This window comes from Nyctibius grandis, chromosome 4, assembly GCF_013368605.1.
Source record: "Nyctibius grandis isolate bNycGra1 chromosome 4, bNycGra1.pri, whole genome shotgun sequence".
NCBI classification, from domain to species: domain Eukaryota; kingdom Metazoa; phylum Chordata; class Aves; order Nyctibiiformes; family Nyctibiidae; genus Nyctibius; species Nyctibius grandis.
Genome location: NC_090661.1, coordinates 55,722,743 through 55,746,407, shown reverse-complemented (window position 1 = coordinate 55,746,407; position 23,665 = coordinate 55,722,743). Strand labels below are relative to the sequence as shown.

Below are 23,665 nucleotides of genomic sequence, written 5' to 3'. Positions count from 1 at the left end.
TGTCTTAGTGTTCAACTCAAAATTTGACATTTATATTCAGATATATATTTCTATATGCTAGAAAACCCAAGGATGGAGCTGCACATCCCTCAGAAACGCAGGACTTCCATGTCTGAGGGGATCAAGCAGCTCTTGAAAAACATGTTGTCTGCTTGATAGCAGCTCAGATAGACTCATTCACATGGTCTTGTGTGTTCTTGCACGACATCATGTGCAGCTTATTAAAATGAATTATGGGGGCAAAACTCCAGTGTGTTCAAACAAAAGCTTTCAGGAGTAGTTCTTTGTATTTCTGGTATAGCTCTGAAACAGTTTAACACTATAATAAAGGCTTTTCATACTCTTCTATGATTTAAAGAGAGCTTTAAAGGTATTTACTTAAACTGTAGTATAGCCTTTAGTGGCACAGCAGCATTTGTCTCCTCATCCTATGTTCTTCTCCACACTGAACAGTCCTTTGTCTAGCAAGGAATTGCGACTATCAGCTGCCTCCTTCCAGATTTTATACTAGGTGAAAAGACACCGATTCACAGGTTGGTGGTTAACATTGCACCTTTATAAAATCAGAATATAATCAGGTACTCAAACAGTTGTGACCTTCTTTTGCAAGTATTAAAAAAAAAGGATAATTAATAGATGGTAAAGATGGAAACTGAAGTTGCAACAAGAAAAGTATGTTACACATCATTTCAGGGACAAGGAATAAAAACAAACATCTTAGCAACACACACAGGGGTCAAGAACACAAGGCTGATGCTACATCAGTGCCCTGCACTAAAGACATTATTATCAACTCTAAGACATCACAGGGGTCAACAGTACATAAGCCCAAACTGATGCTGGAATACAAGAGCCTAGTTCAAAGGCAAAAGTCAGCAGGAATCTTTCAGTGCTTACCCCTGTAAAATCTCTAGCATAAAATCTGGAAGAACTGAAGAAAAGAATACCAATCTATGATAAATGGTTCTAGAAGCACTGCAGTGGCTTTAGTAAGTAACAAACAAACAAAAAAAGTATCTGTAAAGAGGTCATCTCTATAAAAAAAAAAATACCAAAAAAAAATAAAAGAAAAAAAGAGAAAAATATAGGAGAAAGGAGCAAGAATAGATGTGCAGTTGGTGTGATGTCAGCAAAGCTATCAGGGTTTTATACCACTAAGAAAGTTCCCCCCAAATTGTCACAGTATACTGGAGTATCCAAAGATTCAGTGGTTTGGAAGTTTTAAATGAAAAAAACGCATGTGTATAGAAAAAGATTGTACAAACGACCTTACCTGATCTTGCTGAGCAACCAGTTCTCCCCAGGGTTCAAAAGTGGCTTTAATAACAGAATTGAAAAGAAAACAGGCAACAGGAATTAGGCAAAGTGCAGCAAATGTGACAGAGGGCAGGGACACAGCTTAAAGTAAATGCTCTCTTTTATTACTTAGTTCATCAAAACGTTTCAGTTTTCTCTGCAAGATCTGAATCAGAGCAGCAATACAGGCATTTGTCTACTGTAACATTTCCATAGTAGTCAGCATGACAGGCTTCGTGCACAGGACTAGTGCTCAGTGTGTTCAGGTCACATGAAAACCAAACCGTATTCTTAAGAGCAGGAGTGACACATTGCTTGTCGTCATCTTTTAATTACTCAGCTTTGAGCACCACACAAGAAAACAAGAAACTTCTTAGGGAAAGAAAGTGACCTTGTATTATTGCGTATTGAGAATTCATAATTACAGAATGCCACGGTCTAACGATAGAACCATTACAGTAGGTTTGGTATTACGGGTTTTACAATAAATATTTGATGAGGTTTATTTATTAATATGTTTGGTGTTTAGACATGAGAAATTTTTGATGTTTTGATAGATATTGTATAGAAATAGTTTTAATTAAGTACCCAAAGCTTTAGAAAATAAATATTTCAGGAATATAAGATCCGATTAAGTCACATACTAATGAGAGAGGTATAAGAAAATGCAGTTAAAATATATAAATTTCAAGTGCAAAAAGAAACACCATTATTTCTAAAGAGTTTGAACCTTCTTTCTGAAAACCATCCCTCTCTTTCTCTAATAAAGCTAAAATACCAGCCTTTAAATAGGCAGCCCCACTATTGAGCTGGTAGGGAAAATATGTCTATTGCACTAGAAGTACAAAACTAAGAAGAATGCATAATATTTTATTTTTAAACTTATTTACAAAAAGATATTGCACCAATCCATTGTCCTTTTCTCAGTTTAACATGTTATGGAAAAGCCTATTATTTACAAAGTTAAAAACAGAAGTGCAAAAGCAGACTGAAAGAAACTGGAAAGAATAAAGTTTATTTAAATTGCTAAGTACGGTTTATTACCTGACCATAGCCCATATCTGGTATGATCTAAGATAATTTGTACCATATATATCTGTAATTTCAGAAAACCTTGCATTTCTCTGTAGGTGCAAGCCTCATCTTTTGCTCTAACCACCAGAAAGTCTACATAAAGGCTAACCATAGCTTAACTTAATAGCTTTATTTCTCCAGGAAAGTGATGCTCTTTTAAGTAAACTGAAAATGCTACAGAGTATTATACATGTATTTGAAAAGTAGTGATAAATCAGGCATGCTGGTTTTCATTCTTCTTAAACACCATGAGGAAAAGTTTGGTGATATTTCAGGACTGATTATTCTAAAGATGCTGCCAGTCCAAATTACAGTAGCACAGCATATGGTCCTGTCTCAGTCTATCTGCCACTGGGACTGTCATGATGCATTTCTGGGGTGTAGGTAAGTAGAACAATCATGACCCAGAGATGAAGCAATGCCTGGGAAAAGAAAAGAAAGAATTAACTTGTCAGCACTGACAATCATCGTTCACAGCAGCCGTAAATACAAGAGCTCTCAATGAGAGCTAATAAAACCTAGTTTTGTAGAAATATTTTGATTAAATATTTTTCCTATTATTCAGGTACTTCTAAAAAAGAATTTTATTTGCACAATGAAATGCTGAGTCAGATTCTGAAGAAGTCATTTGCAGAAAATTAAAGATTTTACACAAGCAGTAAAAATAAAGCAGCTGGGTTTCCTACAGATTTATGGTCCTCTGGCTTCTCTTTCCCCTCCATGCCCCAGTAGCTCCAGCTGTTCTCTCTGATACCCAGTCCCCAGCCAGCACATTATGTGACCTGCCTCGAGTGACTGGTAAGCCACTACTCCTCTGCCAACTGGCTGATACCAGACTGTGTAAAACAGCTGAGTTCTGCTTTCGTTCTTACCACGAACCCTGATTTGAGGCATTTTTATGAACCTTTTAGGAACATTAATTCTCATTCAAATTTGGCTGAAACTATCCAATTAGAACAGAAGTTGCTGGGGAGTGCAAGAAGGAACGTAACTGACAGAATACATAAATCACACTTTCTTGAAAAAAGAAAATTGAAAAAAATCAAGTTACAATAGTCATAGTCAAGGTTCAAGCTGAAAAAGGGTAACTGCCACCGACTGCCCAATACACAGCTCCTATGCAACCACCACTGAGTTTCCCTTCAGACAGCAGCTTAGGTGGTAGAAGTCTTCAGTGTTTTGGTACAAAGCATTTTATTCATATACTGTTAAGTAAGTCATGAATGGGAAGAAAGAGAGAGGTTAGGAATTAAACAACCCTCTTCCTTCCAGTACTTAATAGGCTGGAAGAAGCAATTGCAGGGGGAAATTGTTGTTTCCTTTATTCACGTGTGTCTGTCTGCTTTATATCCTGAAATAGTGACAGCTGTTCTCAGAAACTTTGTTTAGAAGAATCATTATGCCTTCCCAAGCAACATTTTTTTTAATTTCAAAGACTCAGAGGCTCAACTAGTGGAATATTTTCAGAGTAGACTGCACACCTACCTTACCACAGGTCACTGACAGACGCCTGCCCTCCAGTGGAAAATGGAGGAATTTAATTTTTATCAGTTCAAAGTCTGACAATCTCACCTGGTATGGATGGTTTAAACTTAGCAAGAAAAACTTTTCTTGCTACTTTTTCAGCTACTAGAGAAGTGTGATTATTAGTCACTGAACAACCAGTGAAGTGCCAAATACTAAAAAAGCTACAACAGATGTCATTTTCCTAAATGCAGTGCATGCAGGTATGGTGGGTTAACCTTGGCAACAGGTCACTATTATTCTGTATTTTAGTACTAAAACTCTACTTTTACAGTCTTTTAAATGGTAGTTACATAAATGTCTTTAAGACTCCTATACTAAGAATTTCTGGGAAAAACTGAAAACTGCCAAACAACACGACTCCAAAATGCTGTAAGTACTATTTAGTCTGCTTTACAAAAATACACTGAGCTGTTAAAAGTTAATTATAGAGCCTTTTGAAGATCAAACATCCTGCAATTTAAGATGTATTGTATAAACTGGTTATAGAAATCTCACATTAAACTTTTTACTTTAAAGAAAGCTTACTCACCATGTAAATGATTACAAAGACTCTTGCTATGGGATATCGCCTTAGAAAGATTCCCAGCCGAATGCTACACAAGTACGAGAGAGAAACAAAATACACAAGTTAGCACTGAGCAATAAATTCCTGTTTCTCTCATTCTAATCACCACAAACTCATAAACATCAGCTGATGTTATACACTTGGCTTTGTTTCTGACTTGAATTTTACTTCATGTATTCAAGACATTAAATGGACTGAGAAAATTCAGAATTCAGACCATAAAACATTTTTTTCTGTTACATGCTAGGCTCTGAGTTTGTGAAAAAGAGCTAAGACTCAAGAGTTGTACAGGTATTTTAAAACTCACAAATACACTATGTATTTGTCAAATTTTGTTACTTGAGGACCTGTCATGAATCTTTCAAAAAGACTGAAGCAACTAAAACTTTGGATTCCTTTGAAAAAAACTGATCGATCACTATCATTCTTTCACTTCATTAGATGAAAAAGACATGGGTTTTCCAAGTTGGCTGCTACAGTGCTACGAAGCGTACTGCATTAGATGTGTGCTCAGTAATGTCAGTTAAAAAAAAAAACCATGTGCATACTGAAGTGAGTATGATACTGCCAAATGAAGTTTAGTATTAAAACATCACATATAATAGGTCCCAATCATGTAAATCCTGATATTCTTCACAATGAAACTAAAGTACCATGGGAACAGAAAGGACTTTCTAACCAAGGTATCTTGCTTTCAGAGGACTAAAGGACTAAGAAGTATAACCTAATTTTGTTTCCTGTTGGTATTTGGTTCAAGTTTTGGAGCAGACTTTTGTTGTGAATATTGAAAATTAAACTAACTGCTCAGAAAATGGATCAAAGTAAGTCTTTTGCTGAATCCAGAAAGATTTTTATTTACTAGTTCCTCAAACAGGTTATCCTTCAAGGGAAACAGCTGCACCGGGTCAGAACCCAGTATCTTGTCTTCATCAGGATGCCTAAACAGGAGTAAAAGAAAATCATATGATACTCCCCGAGCACATTTGATACTCCTCCACCAATACACTCTTACAGTGTTTATCACAGACACAGTCAAAACCTCTGAAAGTGAAAAAGGTGGAAGATCGTAATGAAAAAGGTTAGGGTTTTTTTGTACATAGTTTAGTGATCCTCTTGTATCAAAATCTACAAGATCATTGTTTAAATAATTGACTACAATTTGCAAAAGCCCAAGGATATTAATATCATAGGAAAGCACAAGTGAACTAGGTCAATATTTAGTAATTTATACCGTACTTACTATATTAGCTTTGTTATTTTTTACTTTTACCTTTATAAAAGCAACTCAAAACAGAAGGTGTGCCATCTGAAAACTGCAAAAGGATCCCAGCAATTACAAAATTCATTCCTTTAGCACAGTCTTACCTAAACTGATCTATACTACTGGCGGCTTTGCGAACTCTCCCGTACATTCCTGCCATGTTAGTATCCATGTCACTAAACAGGACTGGAACATTACGCATACGAGCACCTATTTGAAGGTAAAAATCTCGTTAGTCTAAAATCAGCTGTTGAAGTAAAACAAATTGATAATGTACAACAAAGATACATAAAAATAACAAAAATAGTGATTAATCTGATTTGTTAGTGCCATTTTGCTGGGGGCAGAGAAGTGTGTTTTGAGGGGAGGATTCTTGATAAAACTTAAAATCAAGTCAAATGTTTCTTCAACTTAGTATATTTTTAAAATTAATTTTAGTTCACTAGATGGACAACTGGATATTCAATTCAATAATGTAATAATAATTCTATTACTAGGTGTATAAAATGATAGGTTTGATACTTTCAGTTTTTCCATTTGCTTTTATTTCTCATACAGTAAAACTTTGATAGCATTTCTGATACTAACTTGTATATTCTGCAAATTTTTTTTATTTACATTTTTATTATGCATCATCTTTACTAAAAAAAAAATATTCTCAGATAATGTTACCTTTGTGCAACTAAACTTAAGCTTCTTGAAGTTACTTAAAAACAAGCCAAAAGGAAACATATTTCAAATTTGCTAGTTCCCCTGCCTTATGTCTTTAAAAGTCTTTCATAAGCAGGGAAACAAAAGTCTGGATTGTCATTTTACACCTCTTAGTAATTCTCCATTGCTTTCAAAGTTACTTAACCATACATACAAAATTACAAACTTTGACTTTGAAAAGTAACATCTCAAAACCATGAATCAACTGCTGAGGTTCTCCTAGAGATCTAGGAAGATCGCTACACAGTACAGACAAACCAACCTCAGCAGAACCACCATATTTTAAGCTGCTTTTCAAGAAAAACAGAAATTAAGGAGGAAACTGATTTCAACCAGAATTCTGACCAACTCTCAAAAGGAAGTATCCCATTCCTGATCACCTCCCAAACCCTTTTTGCAAGAGAAAATTTATACCCTGCTTCTGACATTCAGTTTAAACCCCAAAAGACAGATTCATTTGCACCTGTGACAGGATTTGTAATGATTGTTCTGAAAGTGCCATAGTACTGAGAATTAAAGATGAAATTGGCTTTCTTAAGTTTACTTAAAGTCATTTACACACAGAAAGGAGCTTCTACTTAACTACTTTTTATGCCACTGGCTGCTGTTGACAAGATCTCTGGCATAAGCTGCATATTTTCAGCACTTTTTTTTCCTTATAAACTCAGACTTTCAGGGAAAGGCGTTAGGAAGTATAAAAGCCTGAGCTGCAGAAAAGACAGAGTTTTAGGTTTTGTATTTCCTTATTTACCTTCAGCACCATCAATTCCTCCCATATTAATAGAAGGTCCATTAGTACTAGTGCCTTGGATAGCCTTCACCTGTTGCTCAAGTCGTTCCAGTTGATAGACAAGGGAGTTTTTCTCTGTGCTCAGGCTCTCTAACATGGTTTGCTTCTGAATCAGTGTTTCTGTCAGCTGATGAAGCCGATTTTCTAATTCTGTCTGACTACTACTACTTAGAGCCTTGTTTGTGAGCTAAAAAACAAAGCAAAGAAAAAAAAATCAGAATAAGTTCAAAGTCTGACCAACTGATATATTACAAAATTCTAAACAAGAGAGCCCTCCAAGAACCAAGTTACCCCCTCGCCGAATTTTTATGGGATAATACTACCAAAATGATCACCAATGAGCACAATAAAGAAGAAACTTAATTTCAACAGTTGCTAAAATAAGATTTTACATGACACAGAAAACCCTATGTAAAAATGTACCCCTACGTAAAAATATATCCCTATGTTTTCCACCTCTAACCATATGAACATTTCTGTACCATCAGAAGTTTGATCACAAAAATCAATGCTGCGCCTCAGAGCTGAGTTTAAATGGTAGGCATGACAATAGCAAGATAATCCAGTCTGGCTATCATACTTGCAACTTCACAAAACAAGTGAGTACAGAAAATGTTTTCAAGCAAGGAAAGAAAAACTCAGTACAAATGGGGAGAATCTGATGCCATTCTACAGCAAAGCTTGAATGAAAATGGTGAAAATGCAGGATACGTTGCGGAAGAATTGAGGAGCACTGAGGCAGAAAACAGATTGTACTAGCACATAGAAACTGCAAGGACAGCAAATGAAGACATGGAACATGTCATCCAATTTCCAGAAAATATTTAAAGCAAATGGGAATCTCCAGATTAGCCATATGCGCAATAGCTCATCTATTCACAACAGTCTTGGACCTCAGCCACTTGCAGCATCATATATCACAAAGACATAGCTTCAATGATGAAAAAAACAGAACCAGCAGGAAACAGAGGCACTGAGATATCAGAAATACAAACTGGATGCAATGCACCAGGGCAGGTGCAGGTAGTCCTGAAGCCAGCATTACCAGACAAATCATTCGCCAACAGGCTCAAGAAAGCTGTAACACAACACAACAATTTCCAAATCCTCTGACACTATAACTGTACAGCTGACCATAGCTGACTCTAGACTATGAATTTCTCTACATATAGACAACTTTTCATTACGCTAAGATAATTTACACAAAACGAGGCCTATGTCTTCATGCTGCCCAAGGAGACTGCAGGGGTTGACAAGTATCAGGAGGTTCCAAAAGGGTGAGACTGATTCAAGGAAAAGAAGTCCGTAAACATACTGGTGGGATTTAGTAGGGACTTAAAAACTAATGTCCCTAATTCAATTGCTGATGCTGAGAGAGTACAAGGGAGTGAAGAAAACAGCCAGGTTCACACGCTGGCCCCATTGACACTGTCCAAGATAGAACAGTGGGATAGATGGATCACTGAATCTGCAGGGCATTACTTAGGTTCTTATGCCCAGTTAAAAGGATCTTAGCGAAAACCATGATGATCTCATCAAACATCAATGACTTTTTTCTAGTTTTCAAAAAGAAGAATGTTGATCCAGCACCGTCCCATCAGGTCTAGTTGGGACAGAGGGTGATTCCTGCCCCCGCTGCACTCCCCCCAAAGACAAAAGGACATGCAATTATAAATCAGGCTATTTACTACTTCATGGTTCCCTTCTTGTACTCCCTCCACTCAAAAACTCTACTTTGTATTGAGAACAAGTACACTGTAACTCATTAGCAGAGCCTTTACGTTTCCTTTGTACAGTTTAATCAAATTAATAGTTCTCATCACTGTTTTCATAAATTAAGGTGATAAAGTTATTTTCTATACACACAGAGTACCTGATTTCTGAGCTTCTGAATTTCTTCCTCTCTGTCTTTTATTCTGCTTTGCAAAGTATTCTTTGTTCGATACAATTCTTCTTCGGTATAACAGAGTTCCTGTAAAATTTATCACAATCACAAATAAAAGATTTTATACGTATATGTATTTTGAGAGACATTCTCTTATCTAGAGTTTCACAGTAGAACACAAGAAGGCAATATGCTGCAATCAAGTATAAACTGAAATTCAATCATAGTTAAGTGTCTGGCTAGGATGGGAAAAAAAAAAGAGAGCTGAGGATGTAGGGAGGCAACTAGGAAAGCTAAGGCCTCCTTGGAATTAAACCTTGCAAGAGAGGTCAAGGACAACAGAAAGGGCTTCTTCAAATACATTGCAGGTAAAGCCAACACTAGAGGCAATGTAGGCCCACTGATGAATGAGGTGGGGGTCCTGGAGACAGAGGATAAAAAGAAGGCGGAGTTACTGAATGCCTTCTTTGCCTCTGTCTATACTGCTGGAGGCTGTCCTGAGGAGCCCCGGACCCCTGAGGCCCCAGAAGAAGTCAGGATAGAGGAGGAATCTGTCTTGGTAGATGAGGGCTGGGTCAGGGACCAATTAAGCAATCTGGACGTCCATAAATCCATGGGCCCTGATGGGATGCACCCGCGGGTGCTGAGGGAGCTGGCGGAAGTCATTGCTAGGCCACTCTCCATCATCTTTGCTAAGTCGTGGGCAACGGGAGAGGTTCCTGAGGACTGGAGGAAAGCGAATGTCACTCCAGTCTTCAAAAAGGGCAAGAAGGAGGACCCGGGTAACTATAGAACGGTCAGCCTCACCTCCATCCCCGGAAAGGTGATGGAACAACTTGTTCTTGGTGCTGTCTCTAGGCACATCAAGGATAGGGGGATCATTAGGGGCACTCAGCATGGCTTCACCAAGGGGAAGTCATGCTTACTCAACTTGATAGCCTTTTATGAGGACATAACCCGGTGGATAGATGATGGTAAAGCTGTGGATGTGGTCTATCTTGATTTCAGTAAAGCGTTTGACACGGTCTCCCACAGCATCCTCGCAGCTAAACTGAGGAAGTGTGGTCTGGATGATCGGGTAGTGAGGTGGATTGTGAACTGGCTGAAGGAAAGAAGCCAGAGAGTGGTGGTCAATGGGACAGAGTCCAGTTGGAGGCCTGTGTCTAGCGGAGGCCCTCAAGGGTCGGTACTGGGAGCAGTTCTATTCAATATATTCATTAATGACTTGGATGAGGGAATAGAGTGCACTGTCAGCAAGTTCGCTGATGACACAAAACTGGGAGGAGTGGCTGACACACCGGAAGGCTGCGCAGCCATTCAGAGAGACCTGGACAGGCTGGAGAGTTGGGCGGGGAGAAATTTAATGAAATATAACAAGGGCAAGTGTAGAGTCCTGCATCTGGGCAAGAACAACCCCAGGTATGAGTACAAGTTGGGGGCAGAGCTGTTGGAGAGCAGCGTAGGGGAAAGGGACCTGGGGGTCCTAGTGGACAGCAGGATGACCATGAGCCAGCAGTGTGCCCTTGTGGCCAAGAAGGCCAATGGCATCCTGGGGTGTATTAGAAGGGGTGTGGTCAGCAGGTCGAGAGAGGTTCTCCTCCCCCTCTACTCTGCCCTGGTGAGGCCGCAACTGGAATATTGTGTCCAGTTCTGGGCCCCTCAGTTCAAGAAGGACAGGGAACTGCTAGAGAGAGTCCAGCGCAGAGCCACGAAGATGATTAAGGGAGTGGAACATCTCCCTTATGAGGAGAGGCTGAGGGAGCTGGGTCTCTTTAGCTTGGAGAAGAGGACACTGAGGGGGGACCTCATTAATGTTTATAAATATGTAAAGGGCAAGTGTCAAGAGGATGGAGCCAGGCTCTTCTCAGTGACATCCCTTGACAGGACAAGGGGCAATGGGTGCAAGCTGGAACACAGGAGATTCCACATAAATATGAGGAAAAACTTCTTTACGGTGAGGGTGACCGAACACTGGAACAGGCTGCCCAGAGAGGTTGTGGAGTCTCCTTCTCTGGAGACATTCAAAACCCGCCTGGACGCGTGCCTGTGTGATATGGTCTAGGCAATCCTGCTCCGGCAGGGGGATTGGACTAGATGATCTTTCGAGGTCCCTTCCAATCCCTAACATTCTGTGATTCTGTGATTCTGTGAAATTAACATAACGTGTGAAAGGGGAAGGAATATTAGTAAGGGACAACTTACTGAACAGTAAATCTAACTGTAAGGTTTGTTATTCCCATGATACAGTGACCATTTAAACTCCGACTTAAAAGACCTGCCATGCTTATCTTTTAAATTAAGACAGTTTTCAAACCACTGTTATCACTTCAGCTGCCAGTTGCTACAGAAAACAGATAATCCTATTCTCCTTCAAACCATCAGATGTACAAGAAATAACACCTCTACTTACTTTCCATCTTCAGTCTCAGAAACCCTATGGCAATAGTTAAAGGAATTCCCAGACAGAACAGATGGTAATTGTATTATGTATCAATGCACACAATTACTTTAAAAAGCACAAGTAAATGTGTGTCATCAAAAGGAATACTTCAGTTTCTGTAATAACTGATAATGCCTCCTTTTTTTTTTTTTAATTCACCTCACTTTTTCTATATGTAGTATTGACTTAAAATATACCCCTCAGAAGGACAGGACTAACAAAATACAGCCTACCATCTGCTTTGATATAATAAACATCAGCTATCCATCAAGAGCAGACCTCAGCTTCTGCTTTTTAATTAGTTCAAGCTGCTAGCATCTCATTAAAATGTAATTTCTGGAAGAACAGATAATCCTATAAGATAAATTGTTCCTAGCAGATACAGTGTACTCTCCTGCTTTCTTCATTATTAATTTCTTTACATGAGCTTTTTCTTATAGAGAAATTTTTTAATAGGGTGCAAATCATTTAACTGATGCCTACTGAATAATAAGTTTGTTCACATGAAATATGAGTTCGCCTTTTTTTCCCTCTTTTTAGCACAAAACTGCTTAAATCAAGGGGGAGTTTGTTTGCTTAAAAAGATGACACAATCTGACAAAATTAATTAATATAATTTTATCAGCAATTTGTCTTATAGAACAGTTTGGCAGTAACATTTAAATTGAGAACTGAGTAACAAGTGGATTAAAAAAAAATTATGAGTTGGTACTACAATAACATTGTTTTACAAGCTAAATCTTATGTAGTGACTGAGCACAGGAAGTTCCACAGTAACCATTTTTAGTATTTGAGTTTCTTGATATAAATAGTGGTTACAAATGTTACTATATCCCTATTGTTTGATTGTTCCCCTGCTGAATAAAATTTAAGATCATGATCCATTTTGTGCGCTCCCTAGGGTCATGTTTATTCTTTAACACATCCGCGAGATCTCTGTTTACCAGGAGTATCCAGAAGGCCCTGTCCATTGCTTAGTACTGGCTGCGCTTTTTTTGGCCTAGTGACATTCGTTAAGCTTTTGGGGATTTCTTTGGAATACCAGACAAAAAATAACCCAAATACTGTATAAGCTACTCTCTTATTAAGCCAGATGCTTTACTGATGACACCACGTGAGGCCTAAAATCAGCTTTCAAGAATTCCTTACCTGTTTTTGCCGTTCTAGTTCAGCTTCTACCTCTTGCTTGGCCATTTTATGTGCTGCTATCTGCTCTTGTAGGTCTTGAAGCTGATCTCTCACTGACTCAGCTTCACTTACCTGCTGAGTCTCCATATCCTGAAATGAACAGAAATGTTACCATTTCACTAACATTCAAACAATACTGCAATCTTTCATAGGTAACAGCAAAAAAAAGCTGTATCTGCAATATTGCTTCAAAGGAAAATGAAGGCAAGGGTGAACTGAATAAATGACATTGGGCGATTTTATACAGAAGATTTTTACTAATATAGTAATAAAATAAATGCATTTTGTGAACATGAAAAGCCTCCACGTTTTCCTTTGTACTGTCCACAGGCTAATACTGTGTAAAGAAGGCTTGCGTGCAACTGCTGGGTTGAGCCAATTATGCCAGCAGACGACTTGGATTACAGTTGCTTCGAGGATTAGTAGTCCTTGCAGAAAAGGATATGGGTGATCTCTACAGAAATCACCACGCTTATTTGGAAAGAAACACTTCCCTCAAAAGGAGCACACAGTAGTGAGCGAAGAGAGAAGTGGTATCTATAGTATCCCTCCCACCAGGAGCTGAAGTGGTGAGAGAGAACATGGAAAGAAATTGTGTATCAATAAGCATTTGTCTCACCTTGAGCAAAAGTTGGCTTATTTTAATACCAGGTCAAATAAAGACTAGAAGCAACAGCCCTGAAGTATACAAGAAAACAGTCCTTTGTGCATGGTTAACTACAAATACATGTGTACATAATCACCTGCAGCTCTGTTCTCAGCTGTTGTATCTGTCCCATTAGTTTTTGTATTTCTTCCCTCTGAGTCTCTCGCTCATGTTTCAGTTCTTCTAGTTCCATTGTGCTTGCAGTATTGCTATCCAGGCCTTCAATACCAGAGCCTTCTTTTAAGCTGTTTATCAACTTTTCTTTAGACTGAAATAACAAATCAATATATTATTAATAGCAAAATTTAACAAGTGCCTAACTAGAATATGCCAAAATGACTTTGCTCTGAAGTTCAAATGTAGACATACAGTAAAAGAACTGCTTTATCTGTTTTTTTAGCGAAGTAAATAACGACCCTACACATTTTAAAATGAAAATGCTCCCTACTGATAATTTTTCTCACTTCCTGTATGCCATGAGACTGGATTTACTGAAAGTCTGTGTCATCTGAGGAAGAGTACAGCTTTTCTTTTTAGAAGTGCCTGGAATGTTAAACATGTAATGGATGACAATTTTGGCTTTCCAGCTACCACAAGAGAGCAGACAGACAACTAACAGACACTAAAGACAAAACTGACCCCCTTTCAGTCCTTCCTTTCTCCTGCCAACAAAGCCAAATAGAACCAAATACAGCAATAACTCTTCTGGGAAAGACGATGAACTATTTTATTTGGAATCAACCTAATGTTGACATTGACTTTTGATCTCATGCTTTTCATATTTATCAAGATGATTTAAAACCCGTCCTTGGATATCAGACTAAATTAATTATTCTAAACAGAGACCTTTATCAACATTTTGCTAACTTTTATAAACAAGACTCAAATTGACCACGTTTGGACTTGGCATCTTTGACAATCTTAAAGCTGTGGATGTGGTCTATCTCGATTAAAGCTGTGGATGTGGTCTATCTCGATTAAAGCTGTGGATGTGGTCTATCTCGATTTCAGTAAAGCGTTTGACACGGTCTCCCACAGCATCCTCGCAGCTAAACTGGGGAAGTGTGGTCTGGATGATCGGGTAGTGAGGTGGATTGTGAACTGGCTGAAGGAAAGAAGCCAGAGAGTGGTGATCAATGGGACAGAGTCCAGTTGGAGGCCTGTGTCTAGCGGAGTTCCGCAAGGATCGGTTCTGGGACCAGTTCTATTCAATATATTCATTAATGACTTGGATGAGGGATTAGAGTGCGCTGTCAGCAAGTTCGCTGATGACACAAAACTGGGAGGAGTGGCTGATGTGCCGGAAGGCTGCGCAGCCATTCAGAGGGACCTGGACAGGCTGGAGAGTTGGGCGGGGAGAAATTTAATGAAATATAACAAGGGCAAGTGTAGAGTCCTGCATCTGGGCAAGAACAACCCCAGGTATGAGTACAAGTTGGGGGCAGAGCTGTTGGAGAGCAGCGTAGGGGAAAGGGACCTGGGGGTCCTAGTGGACAGCAGGATGACCATGAGCCAGCAGTGTGCCCTTGCGGCCAAGAAGGCCAATGGCATCCTGGGGTGTATTAGAAGGGGTGTGGTTAGCAGGTCGAGAGAGGTTCTCCTCCCCCTCTACTCTGCCCTGGTGAGGCCGCATCTGGAGTATTGTGTCCAGTTCTGGGCCCCTCAGTTCAAGAAGGACAGGGAACTGCTAGAGAGAGTCCAGCGCAGAGCCACGAAGATGATTAAGGGAGTGGAACATCTCCCTTATGAGGAGAGGCTGAGGGAGCTGGGTCTCTTTAGCTTGGAGAAGAGGACACTGAGGGGGGACCTCATTAATGTTTATAAATATGTAAAGGGCAAGTGTCAAGAGGATGGAGCCAGGCTCTTCTCAGTGACATCCCTTGACAGGACAAGGGGCAATGGGTGCAAGCTGGAACACAGGAGGTTCCACTTAAATTTGAGGAAAAACTTCTTTACGGTGAGGGTAACTGAACACTGGAACAGGCTGCCCAGAGAGGTTGTGGAGTCTCCTTCTCTGGAGACATTCAAAACCCGCCTGGACGCGTTCCTGTGTGATATGGTCTAGGCAATCCTGCCCCGGCAGGGGGACTGGACTAGATGATCTTTCGAGGTCCCTTCCAATCCCTAACATTCTGTGATTCTGTGATTCTGTGAAGTAGTATTGAACTCTGCATAAAATACCTGATTTTGCCATTGTTTTTATAACGTTGATCACACGCAACCTTTCAGAATATATATAAATATTTTCTTTGGTTTACACATAAGTATCCATTATAAGCTATGTTTCAGCCTCAAGCAGATTAGAGCAACATTCTTGACTCAAGAACACTGGGTGTGGAACAAATTGTAGGTTACATCTGTTTATCTATCTGCCTGAGATTGGACTCGGGTGCGGAACACACTGACAGATGTTGCACAGTAACTGCAATGGTTCACGTGGATTTTTCTTTAAGCTCAGGACCTGAACTTCCATTTCAATTAGTTAACTCAATTTGTAAACTTAAATTTACAAAATGCAGACTGGTAGCTGTTCTGTATAGATATCACTATAGATATGCTCCCAAAAATATATTACAGGTCACATGAAAAAAAACAAAACTTCGATTATTTGAAGCATAACATCTTAAAGTTGTACAAATCAAACTGGATTTCTTTACAGAAATGCTTACTTGGAGTATGCGAGTAGCTTTCTGTTTATAGTCTGCCAGTTCCTGTTTTGCAGATTCTAGGTGGGTTTTAGTTACTTTGACTTGCTGCTGAAGCTCATCAGCTCGCCTCTTTTCTTCTAAATACTTTCTTTCTGCTACAGTTATCCCTTCTGCCAAGTTCTGACGTTCTGCTTCCATTTTACTCAGACGAGCCGCAAACTCATTCTATTAGCAATAAAGAAACAATACTTTGTGTTTAAACACAGTCTCAACTTCAACCTAGAACGGAAAAAAGAAAGTTTAAAAGCAACTACACATGACACACCACCTCATATCTACCACCTCCAACTTAAAGATGCATTAGTCCTATATGGAAAGAAATCCTGTTTGCTTAAGCAATTGCTAAATAATATCAGTAAAAATATGCATTTCTTTCCCTCACCAGAAATAGTGAGGGAATAGCAATCTTCCTATTATTCATGTTTATTTGGTAAACAAAAAGCAAGCTTTCCCCTCAAAAAACATCATCGAATGTAGTCTGCCATATTTTGACGTACTTTAAAACAACAAAAAAACAGATGCTGATAAAGATTTCCAAAGATACTGTTATACATAACAAAGGCCAAGCTAAGTGTGCAAAGCAGTCTCTAGCAATGATGTACTCACATCTTTACCACAGAAGTGATCATCCAGCTTAATATGCTTAAGATTATATATGAAAATTGTGTAACAATTTGCTGTGTAACAACAGCACGGAAAATTAAACTGATTACTGATTTAGTTCTAAAACATGTTTTAACATCAAAGTTAGCACGAAAAAAACAGTAAAAATTGTCAGCATTAATGCTCAAAAACTTCTAATCATGAAGCTTTCAAAATAACATATAAGAAGTAAACTAGCATAAGGATACTTAGTGCAGCAGACAACACATCCATCCGAGCACTTAGTACTCTGAACAGGAATCAAAGTCAAGGGGAAAAGAGAGCAGTTAGAACCTCACAGATTTGATCTGAAAAGTAGAGTCTGAAACTCTTCCTTACTCTTTATGTCTAACCTGCATTTGTTTGTAACTTTCTTGCTCTCGCTTGAGTGTGGAGTCTGCATCACGCAGCCTCTCTTGAAGAGTTTGAAGGGCTTGATTTTGCAAACTGCTCCCTTCACTGTGGTCTTGTATTATCCTGAAAGAGCGACAGACATGTTAATTGAAAAAGAAGAAATCTAGTGTGATTTTCAGGTAGAAATATGACTACCTGGTTTTCAGACCAGCTTTGAACGTTTACCCAGTATATCATTGAATATGGCTGGCTCCAGGTGTGAGGCCTGGAGTTAATGACTCATGCATCTCCTCCCTGACCTATATTCTGGAGTATCCAATTGCCAATTCAATCCCAGTGCTGAGATAAGTTAGAAAAGTCTTCATACTTGTGGATAAGCAAACGTATTTTTCAAGACAAAAACATTTTTTTGACATCTTCAGCTTCAGGCCTCTGACACAAGCATAAATACTTTATACAAAACTGATTTCAATAATCAGGTGACAATTGTCCCTATTTAACATTCATTTGCCCTGTTCCCACTGCCAGCTATGATATAGCGGGCTCTGAGCAAACTTTAATCCTCATATTTCAAACCTTGATACAATCCCTTTCCCCATTAGTTTATCCATTTTTATTCTTACAGAGACTAAATTATCTACCTTGAATTTTAAAACCTATTACTATTTGCAGAATTATGAAGTATGAAATTAGTAAGTATGAAATTATGAAGTACCGCGATTTTTCACTCTGCAATGCTTCCAAAGCTTCTGTCCGAGCACTCAAGAGCTGATCAGCTTCTTGCAACCGTACTTTCAGCACAGCTAGCTGTGAATCCTTGGCACCAACAGCTTCTGTCAGATCATCAACTCGAGCTCGAAGTTCTCTAGCCATCCTGTCACTCTTTGAATGGTCAACATTCCACTTCTCGACCCTTTCCCGGGATTTGTTCAATTCTACAAAACAAGAAGTTTCTTTGAAGTTTATAAAAGTAGGTATTGCGAGGTCTTGTAAATGGTCAGGATGCACACATCACGTTTCTTAGAGAAAGAAATTAAACACAACCAAGTTGAAGCAACACTGAAACTTTATGAGCTACCAAGAAGTAACAAATGCCAGACTGGCTGTCAGAGCATGACCCATAAAATTTTGCAGGTAATCTCAAAATAGGCATTTAATTCTGTGTCACACTGCAGTTAAAAAATTTTACCTGCCCTACCCCTTGCAATGGCCTACTGTTGAATAGTTCTGTGTGAGCAAGCCTTTGGAAACCTCTGCATAAAGCACCTAGTTCAACTCAATGTGACAATAAGCTCGACTTAAAAAACAGTAGAAAAATACACTAGTCTTGAAATAATGCCAGAATACTTACTGAGGCTTCTGTTTTTAATAAAAAGAATCATATAGTAAGCTTCAATGCAAATTAAAATTCTCTGGTTCATAAGGTTACTTTGAAAAAAAATGTGGTCCTTCAGTTGTATGCCTAACAGCAGCAGTTTGCTCTACGTTTTATCATTTAAGTGTATTTATATTCACATTTTTTATATTTGTCATTTCATTTGGCTTTGAAAAAGCTAGTGAAGTCATACAAAAATATTAAATTTTATATTTTTACTGTCAGTTTCTAGGCATCAGAGATTATAGCCTACAGATTTTCAAGTATTTAAAGTAATTTACTCATTTAAAAATTAAGTATTTTGCAATGGCCTTTAAAAACCAGGAAAAATATTTTAATACTGTTAACATTTGCTAAAACCGTTTTAATAAGATGAAAGTTTTGGAACTAACTTGATCGCATAATTTTAATCAACATTTGTGTTATCTCTGTAGTTGAACAAGCCTTTTAGTTTCTCCCAGCTCATTGTTCTGAAACCAAGAAACATTTTGCTTGGTAAGTCATACATGCAAATTTAACTAGAGAGATTTTATTATAAATACGAAACACTAACACAGAAATAGCATTGTTTTCTAGTTCACTAGCATTTTAGTAATATGTTACAGTTTAGTTTCCAAACCACGGTACCTTCTTGCGTTTCTTTGGACCTCTGAATTAATGAAGCCATTTCCTGATTTAAAGATTGAACTTCATTTCGCAGCAGCTGATTCTCCAGGCGAAGATTGGATAGCTCATGTGATTTGAGATCATCATTAGCTGAAAGGCTAGGATTAGTTACTGCACTTAGGGATAAATCCTTCATGCCATCCCCTTGTGCTCCTAGTCCAGAATCTGAACTGTCTGGAGTTTCTGTACAGAGAGATGCAAGTTAGAACTAATACCTGTATTTGTAAGTTGCCTTGATACAAACTGCAATTCCATGTTCTGCATCAGTGGTTAAATGCATAACATAAAGATAAAAAAACCCATCAAAATAGCTTATATTGAAATGGAATACAGAGCTGCTTCTCCCAAGGGACTTGCACAAAATAGGACTATTATACAGCATACATGCATCATGCAGTATTTTTTCTAATCTTGCAAGAGAAGACATGGAAGTTATAAAATTTCTTATTACATTAATGTCAAATTTAGGATTTCAAAACATTAATACTTTTTATGACTATGCTGCCCAGAGATGTCTTCAGAAGCTGAGAGAGTAACAGAAGAAATTAAATATACATAGCAACTAACTAGGGGAATTTTTAGTGCAAGTTCATTATGGTTTTCGTTAAGATTTTGATTTCAAGGATGTAAATTTTATTTTTTAAAATCTGTTCAGATGACTATACTTAGTCATTTTGATATCAAACCTAAATATGTAACTCAGCCACATATTTTACTTATCTTTATGTAAAAAAGCATTTTAAGAATAATTTCAGTCAAAACATCATCTTACTGATAAGTCTGCATTAATAATTCTCTCAAATTATTTTTCCAAAAGCACTTTTATTACGAGAAATCGAGTTGCAGTGATTTGAAGCAGAAGCATGATCTTTCCTTTCTCTAATGTAAAAACATAAGGCAGATATACTCTGTCAAACTGTTAAAAGCTTTCTGCCAATAAAAACTGTAATTCTCCACATTATGGAAACCAAAATACAGATTTTTTTTTTTCTTTTTTTTTATATCTTAGAATCTCAATGAGAACAGTAAGGGAACTCCTGGCACTAGTCTGAACAACAGTCCCTTGCAGGGAAGGAGGAACCAACAGCCTTTACCCATCATGCACAAACACACACTGAGCGTCCTGGATTAATGCTGTGAAATTGGTACCTCCACTGTAACACTCTTTATTCCAACATGCAGACAGTTGGAAGCTTTGCAGCAGTGTTAAGACAAAACATAGCATGCAATGAGCAAACAAGCAGGTGATCAGAAAATATTACTTTTGAATTTAGTATATCCCAGCTGAGTAACTGCTGAAAATCCAGGGGGAGAGACTGCAACTAACTCCAAGCAAGACTACAGTTTAGCTGTCACAACGTTACTTAGTTCACCTGGTGATCAACAACCAACCTGCTCTACCTCGTTACCACTGCAACAGCCCCTGTCACCCAGAGCCCAGGGAGCTGGGGCAGACTATTGAACACCACCACACCAATAAGCAGCAGCAGTGACGACAATATTTCTTCCACATTTTCTCAAAACCTTTCCTATTTAAACAGTTCTAAGAAGTGTCATTTCCTTCCTTTTGATTCATTTACACAATTTCCAAATTATCAGCCAACTTATCCTCTGTCCTTTGTCTGGAAAACTCAATAGACTAATGAAGCTAACGAAGCAAGAAATTAGCCATTTATAGCACATATTATATTATATCTATGGCAATGTACAAAGTATTACATGAATTGTTTTTGTCTGTAGCTAATGTATCAGAAGCTACTTCAACAGTGCTATACAGAACATTTAAATGACACAGATATATCTATACAATCAACTTTGAAACTAGCGTGCTCAAATGTTGTAATTGTGTGCTTCCTCATTCGGCAGCTCCACAATGCAAAGTCCACTCAAAAATCCTCAGAAGAAAATTCAAGAGGCCACACTGAGCAAAACAAATATGTTCCTTAAGCACCAATCAGCAAGGCCATATAGCCAGGTCTAACATATTTGAATTATCATTATTATTAAAGCTTATTGAAAAGTTACACAGCTAGAAATATGTAAATATTCACATCTTTGGAAAGGATCCCTTTTTACATCTAAAACTTTTCAGCATACTTAATGTAGTAAGTAAAAAACTGACATTTACAATGCTTTACACACTCTAAGTACTGAACAAACAATAAAGTATTCTAACTACATTATTAAGAAATAATATAATCATTTGCTTCAATTTTATAGAATAAACAACAACAAAGTAGCATAGCAACACCAAGAACTGAGTATAGATTGGACAGTCTGATAGAGAACACACGTTCCTGACGCTTCCCAGCCACACTCTCCTTGGCATTGACTTGAGGATAGCCCCAACTTTTGACCATCTGGCCTGGAGGCTCTTTCAGGCGTTTGGATTTCGACTACAGTAATGAACTACTTCCAGCAAACCTGAAGGCTTTCTCTGTCTAGCTCTCTCACGCCTGCAGCTGTACAGCAACCTATCCACATCCAACTTTCCACTCTGCAGGACAAGCAAGTTTCACAGCTTCCATGGTGGAACAGAAGAAAACTCACATCACCTCATGTGGTGCATTGGGCAACAGCCAACACCATTACCAGTCAGTGAAAGTCACTCACTCTCCTATGTGGCAACAACAGGTAAGGCCCCTGAGTGATCAAACGAACGCAGCAGCACTAGTGTTTCTAAGCAGGGATGTATGCGGGCTGATGCAAGGTTAGGTTATAGCTCAGGGAGGTCACAGTGAGCAGTAGCAATGAGGTAGACTGAGAACACAACAGATTTAGGTATTAATTATGCAGCCTGTCAAATTAGCATAGTATCTAAGATTATCCCAGTGATGAAAAAATGTTAAGGACCCTGCTGTACACCACACATTTGACATACTATTACCACTAAATGTTTCATGAAGTGACAGTAAATCCATTACCTAGCCTTACCCTAGACATACTTGGGTTTTAAATATCTCTAGGTTCAATATTATTTAACTACCATTGCCTTGGCTCCTGATGGAGTTATCTTCAGTAGTTTTTGCACTCTGTGTACTGGTAGATGCAGAACTAATGCTTGAAGTCCGAGAGTGATTTTGAAGAACAGGTGCCTTGCTCTTCTCTTTTTTAGAGTCCATCCTTCCGTTAGGCTCTTTCTCTGAACTGTTAAGAAAATCAAATAGCAACTCATCATCAGGTTCAGACTTTTTTCTTCTCACAAAATGTGAGGAAGCTCTGGGTGTGGAAACACTTTCTACTGGAGAAGCAACCTCTGAAGGTGTCCTACGTGCTGGTTTAACATTTGCTGTTCCTGCTAGGATTGTGGCCTTTTGATGTTTAATATTATCAGCTGCCGAGGAGATGTACGCTGCTTTGGATGACATCTGATATTTCAGTTCTCCAGGATGCTGGCACAATTCAGAATATTCATTGGCAGAGTCCAAATTCTTGTTATCATAAACTGCACCACTTGTGTCTTTTTTGCTCAGAGCTGACGCAGCTCCTTGATCAACTCTGTTGAGTAGATCCTCTGCCTTTCCAGCAAGATCAGCAAGCCAAGACATGATGGATGTCTGTTGATAAACTCTACAAAATTAAAATTTCAGGAATATATGCTGCAAAAGACACAGAACGATTACAAATCAGACCGGTGTTGATATGGCAAGATGTATGGATTACCTAAACAACTCTTGTGTTAATCTATTAGTGCTGTGATTATTTTAATACTTTTCTCCTACTTGCTTGGTATTTCACTGTTTTGGTAACTGATGGAAATAAACCACATCAGTTTCTGAGGAAGACAGATAAAAAACAAGGCTTAGCAATCAGACCACCATATCTGTTTCCGGCATCAGTACCTGCTACTGAGGGTCCAGCCTCCTAGCCAAGCTGAAACAGTAACACAAAATAAAAGTGTAGTTGCACCTGACAAAACCAAACTCAGTTGGAGGAGGAGAAGTGGCCAGATGCTATAGGAACAGATAACAACAAAGAAATGTTTGGCCTGCAGATTCATTATCTAGGTTAGATGGAGGAACTTCTCTCTGGCAGACTTTGCAGCCTGCTGTCCCTTCTGTGACACCAACACGGGGGACAGGGGCAGGCCAACGGCTAGCGAGGCTACAGAGGCGACATGTGCCTCTATCCCCGCTCCCGGGAAGGGCCCCTTCACCCCAGGGCAGGCTTGTGGAGGGTCCTCTTGGCCGAGCACACCCACAGCGGGAAGGGGGAAGCGCAGAGGCAGGCGAGGCAGGGTGGGAGGGGGATGTTGAGGGTGGCCGCTGTCCCCCGTCCTGCCCACTATTAGCACGGCTGCCTGTCCCCAGCCCTCCCCCGGCCCAGCCCCCCGCCCCCACCCGGCGGCCCTCAGGAGCGACGGAGGCCTCAGCACAGCCCGGCCTCACCTCCTCCCAGCGCGGGAGATCCCCGGCCCGAGGGGAGTCGTGACGGGGATAACGGGGTAGGGGGGGAAAGGGGCGCCGGGCGGCGACGGTCACTGTGAGGCCCCGGGTCGATCTCGGCGGCGCAACTCCATCTTCCGGTAGACGTGGCC

The 23,665-nt window shown here is 39.2% G+C and overlaps 1 protein-coding gene across 3 annotated transcripts; it reads right to left on the bottom strand.

The window, feature by feature from the left end:
- Positions 1–1,399: 1,399 nt before the first annotated feature.
- On the bottom strand, positions 1,400–23,665 carry GOLGA5 (golgin A5). 3 transcript variants are annotated; one of them, XM_068398753.1, is made up of 13 exons: positions 23,517–23,665; positions 22,115–22,727; positions 19,090–19,311; positions 17,803–18,022; positions 17,087–17,210; positions 16,053–16,256; positions 13,481–13,651; positions 12,699–12,827; positions 9,098–9,196; positions 7,186–7,411; positions 5,828–5,933; positions 4,427–4,490; positions 1,400–2,792 (listed from the first exon to the last, which is right to left on the bottom strand). In XM_068398753.1, exons 2-13 carry the CDS (start codon positions 22,674–22,676, stop codon positions 2,712–2,714), a joined length of 2,208 nt encoding a protein of 735 aa, XP_068254854.1. In that variant the 5' UTR covers positions 22,677–22,727; positions 23,517–23,665; the 3' UTR covers positions 1,400–2,711. The 3 variants fall into 3 exon arrangements, with proteins under 3 accessions (XP_068254854.1, XP_068254855.1, XP_068254856.1); XM_068398754.1 differs by having other exon boundaries at positions 19,090–19,218; XM_068398755.1 differs by having other exon boundaries at positions 22,115–22,275.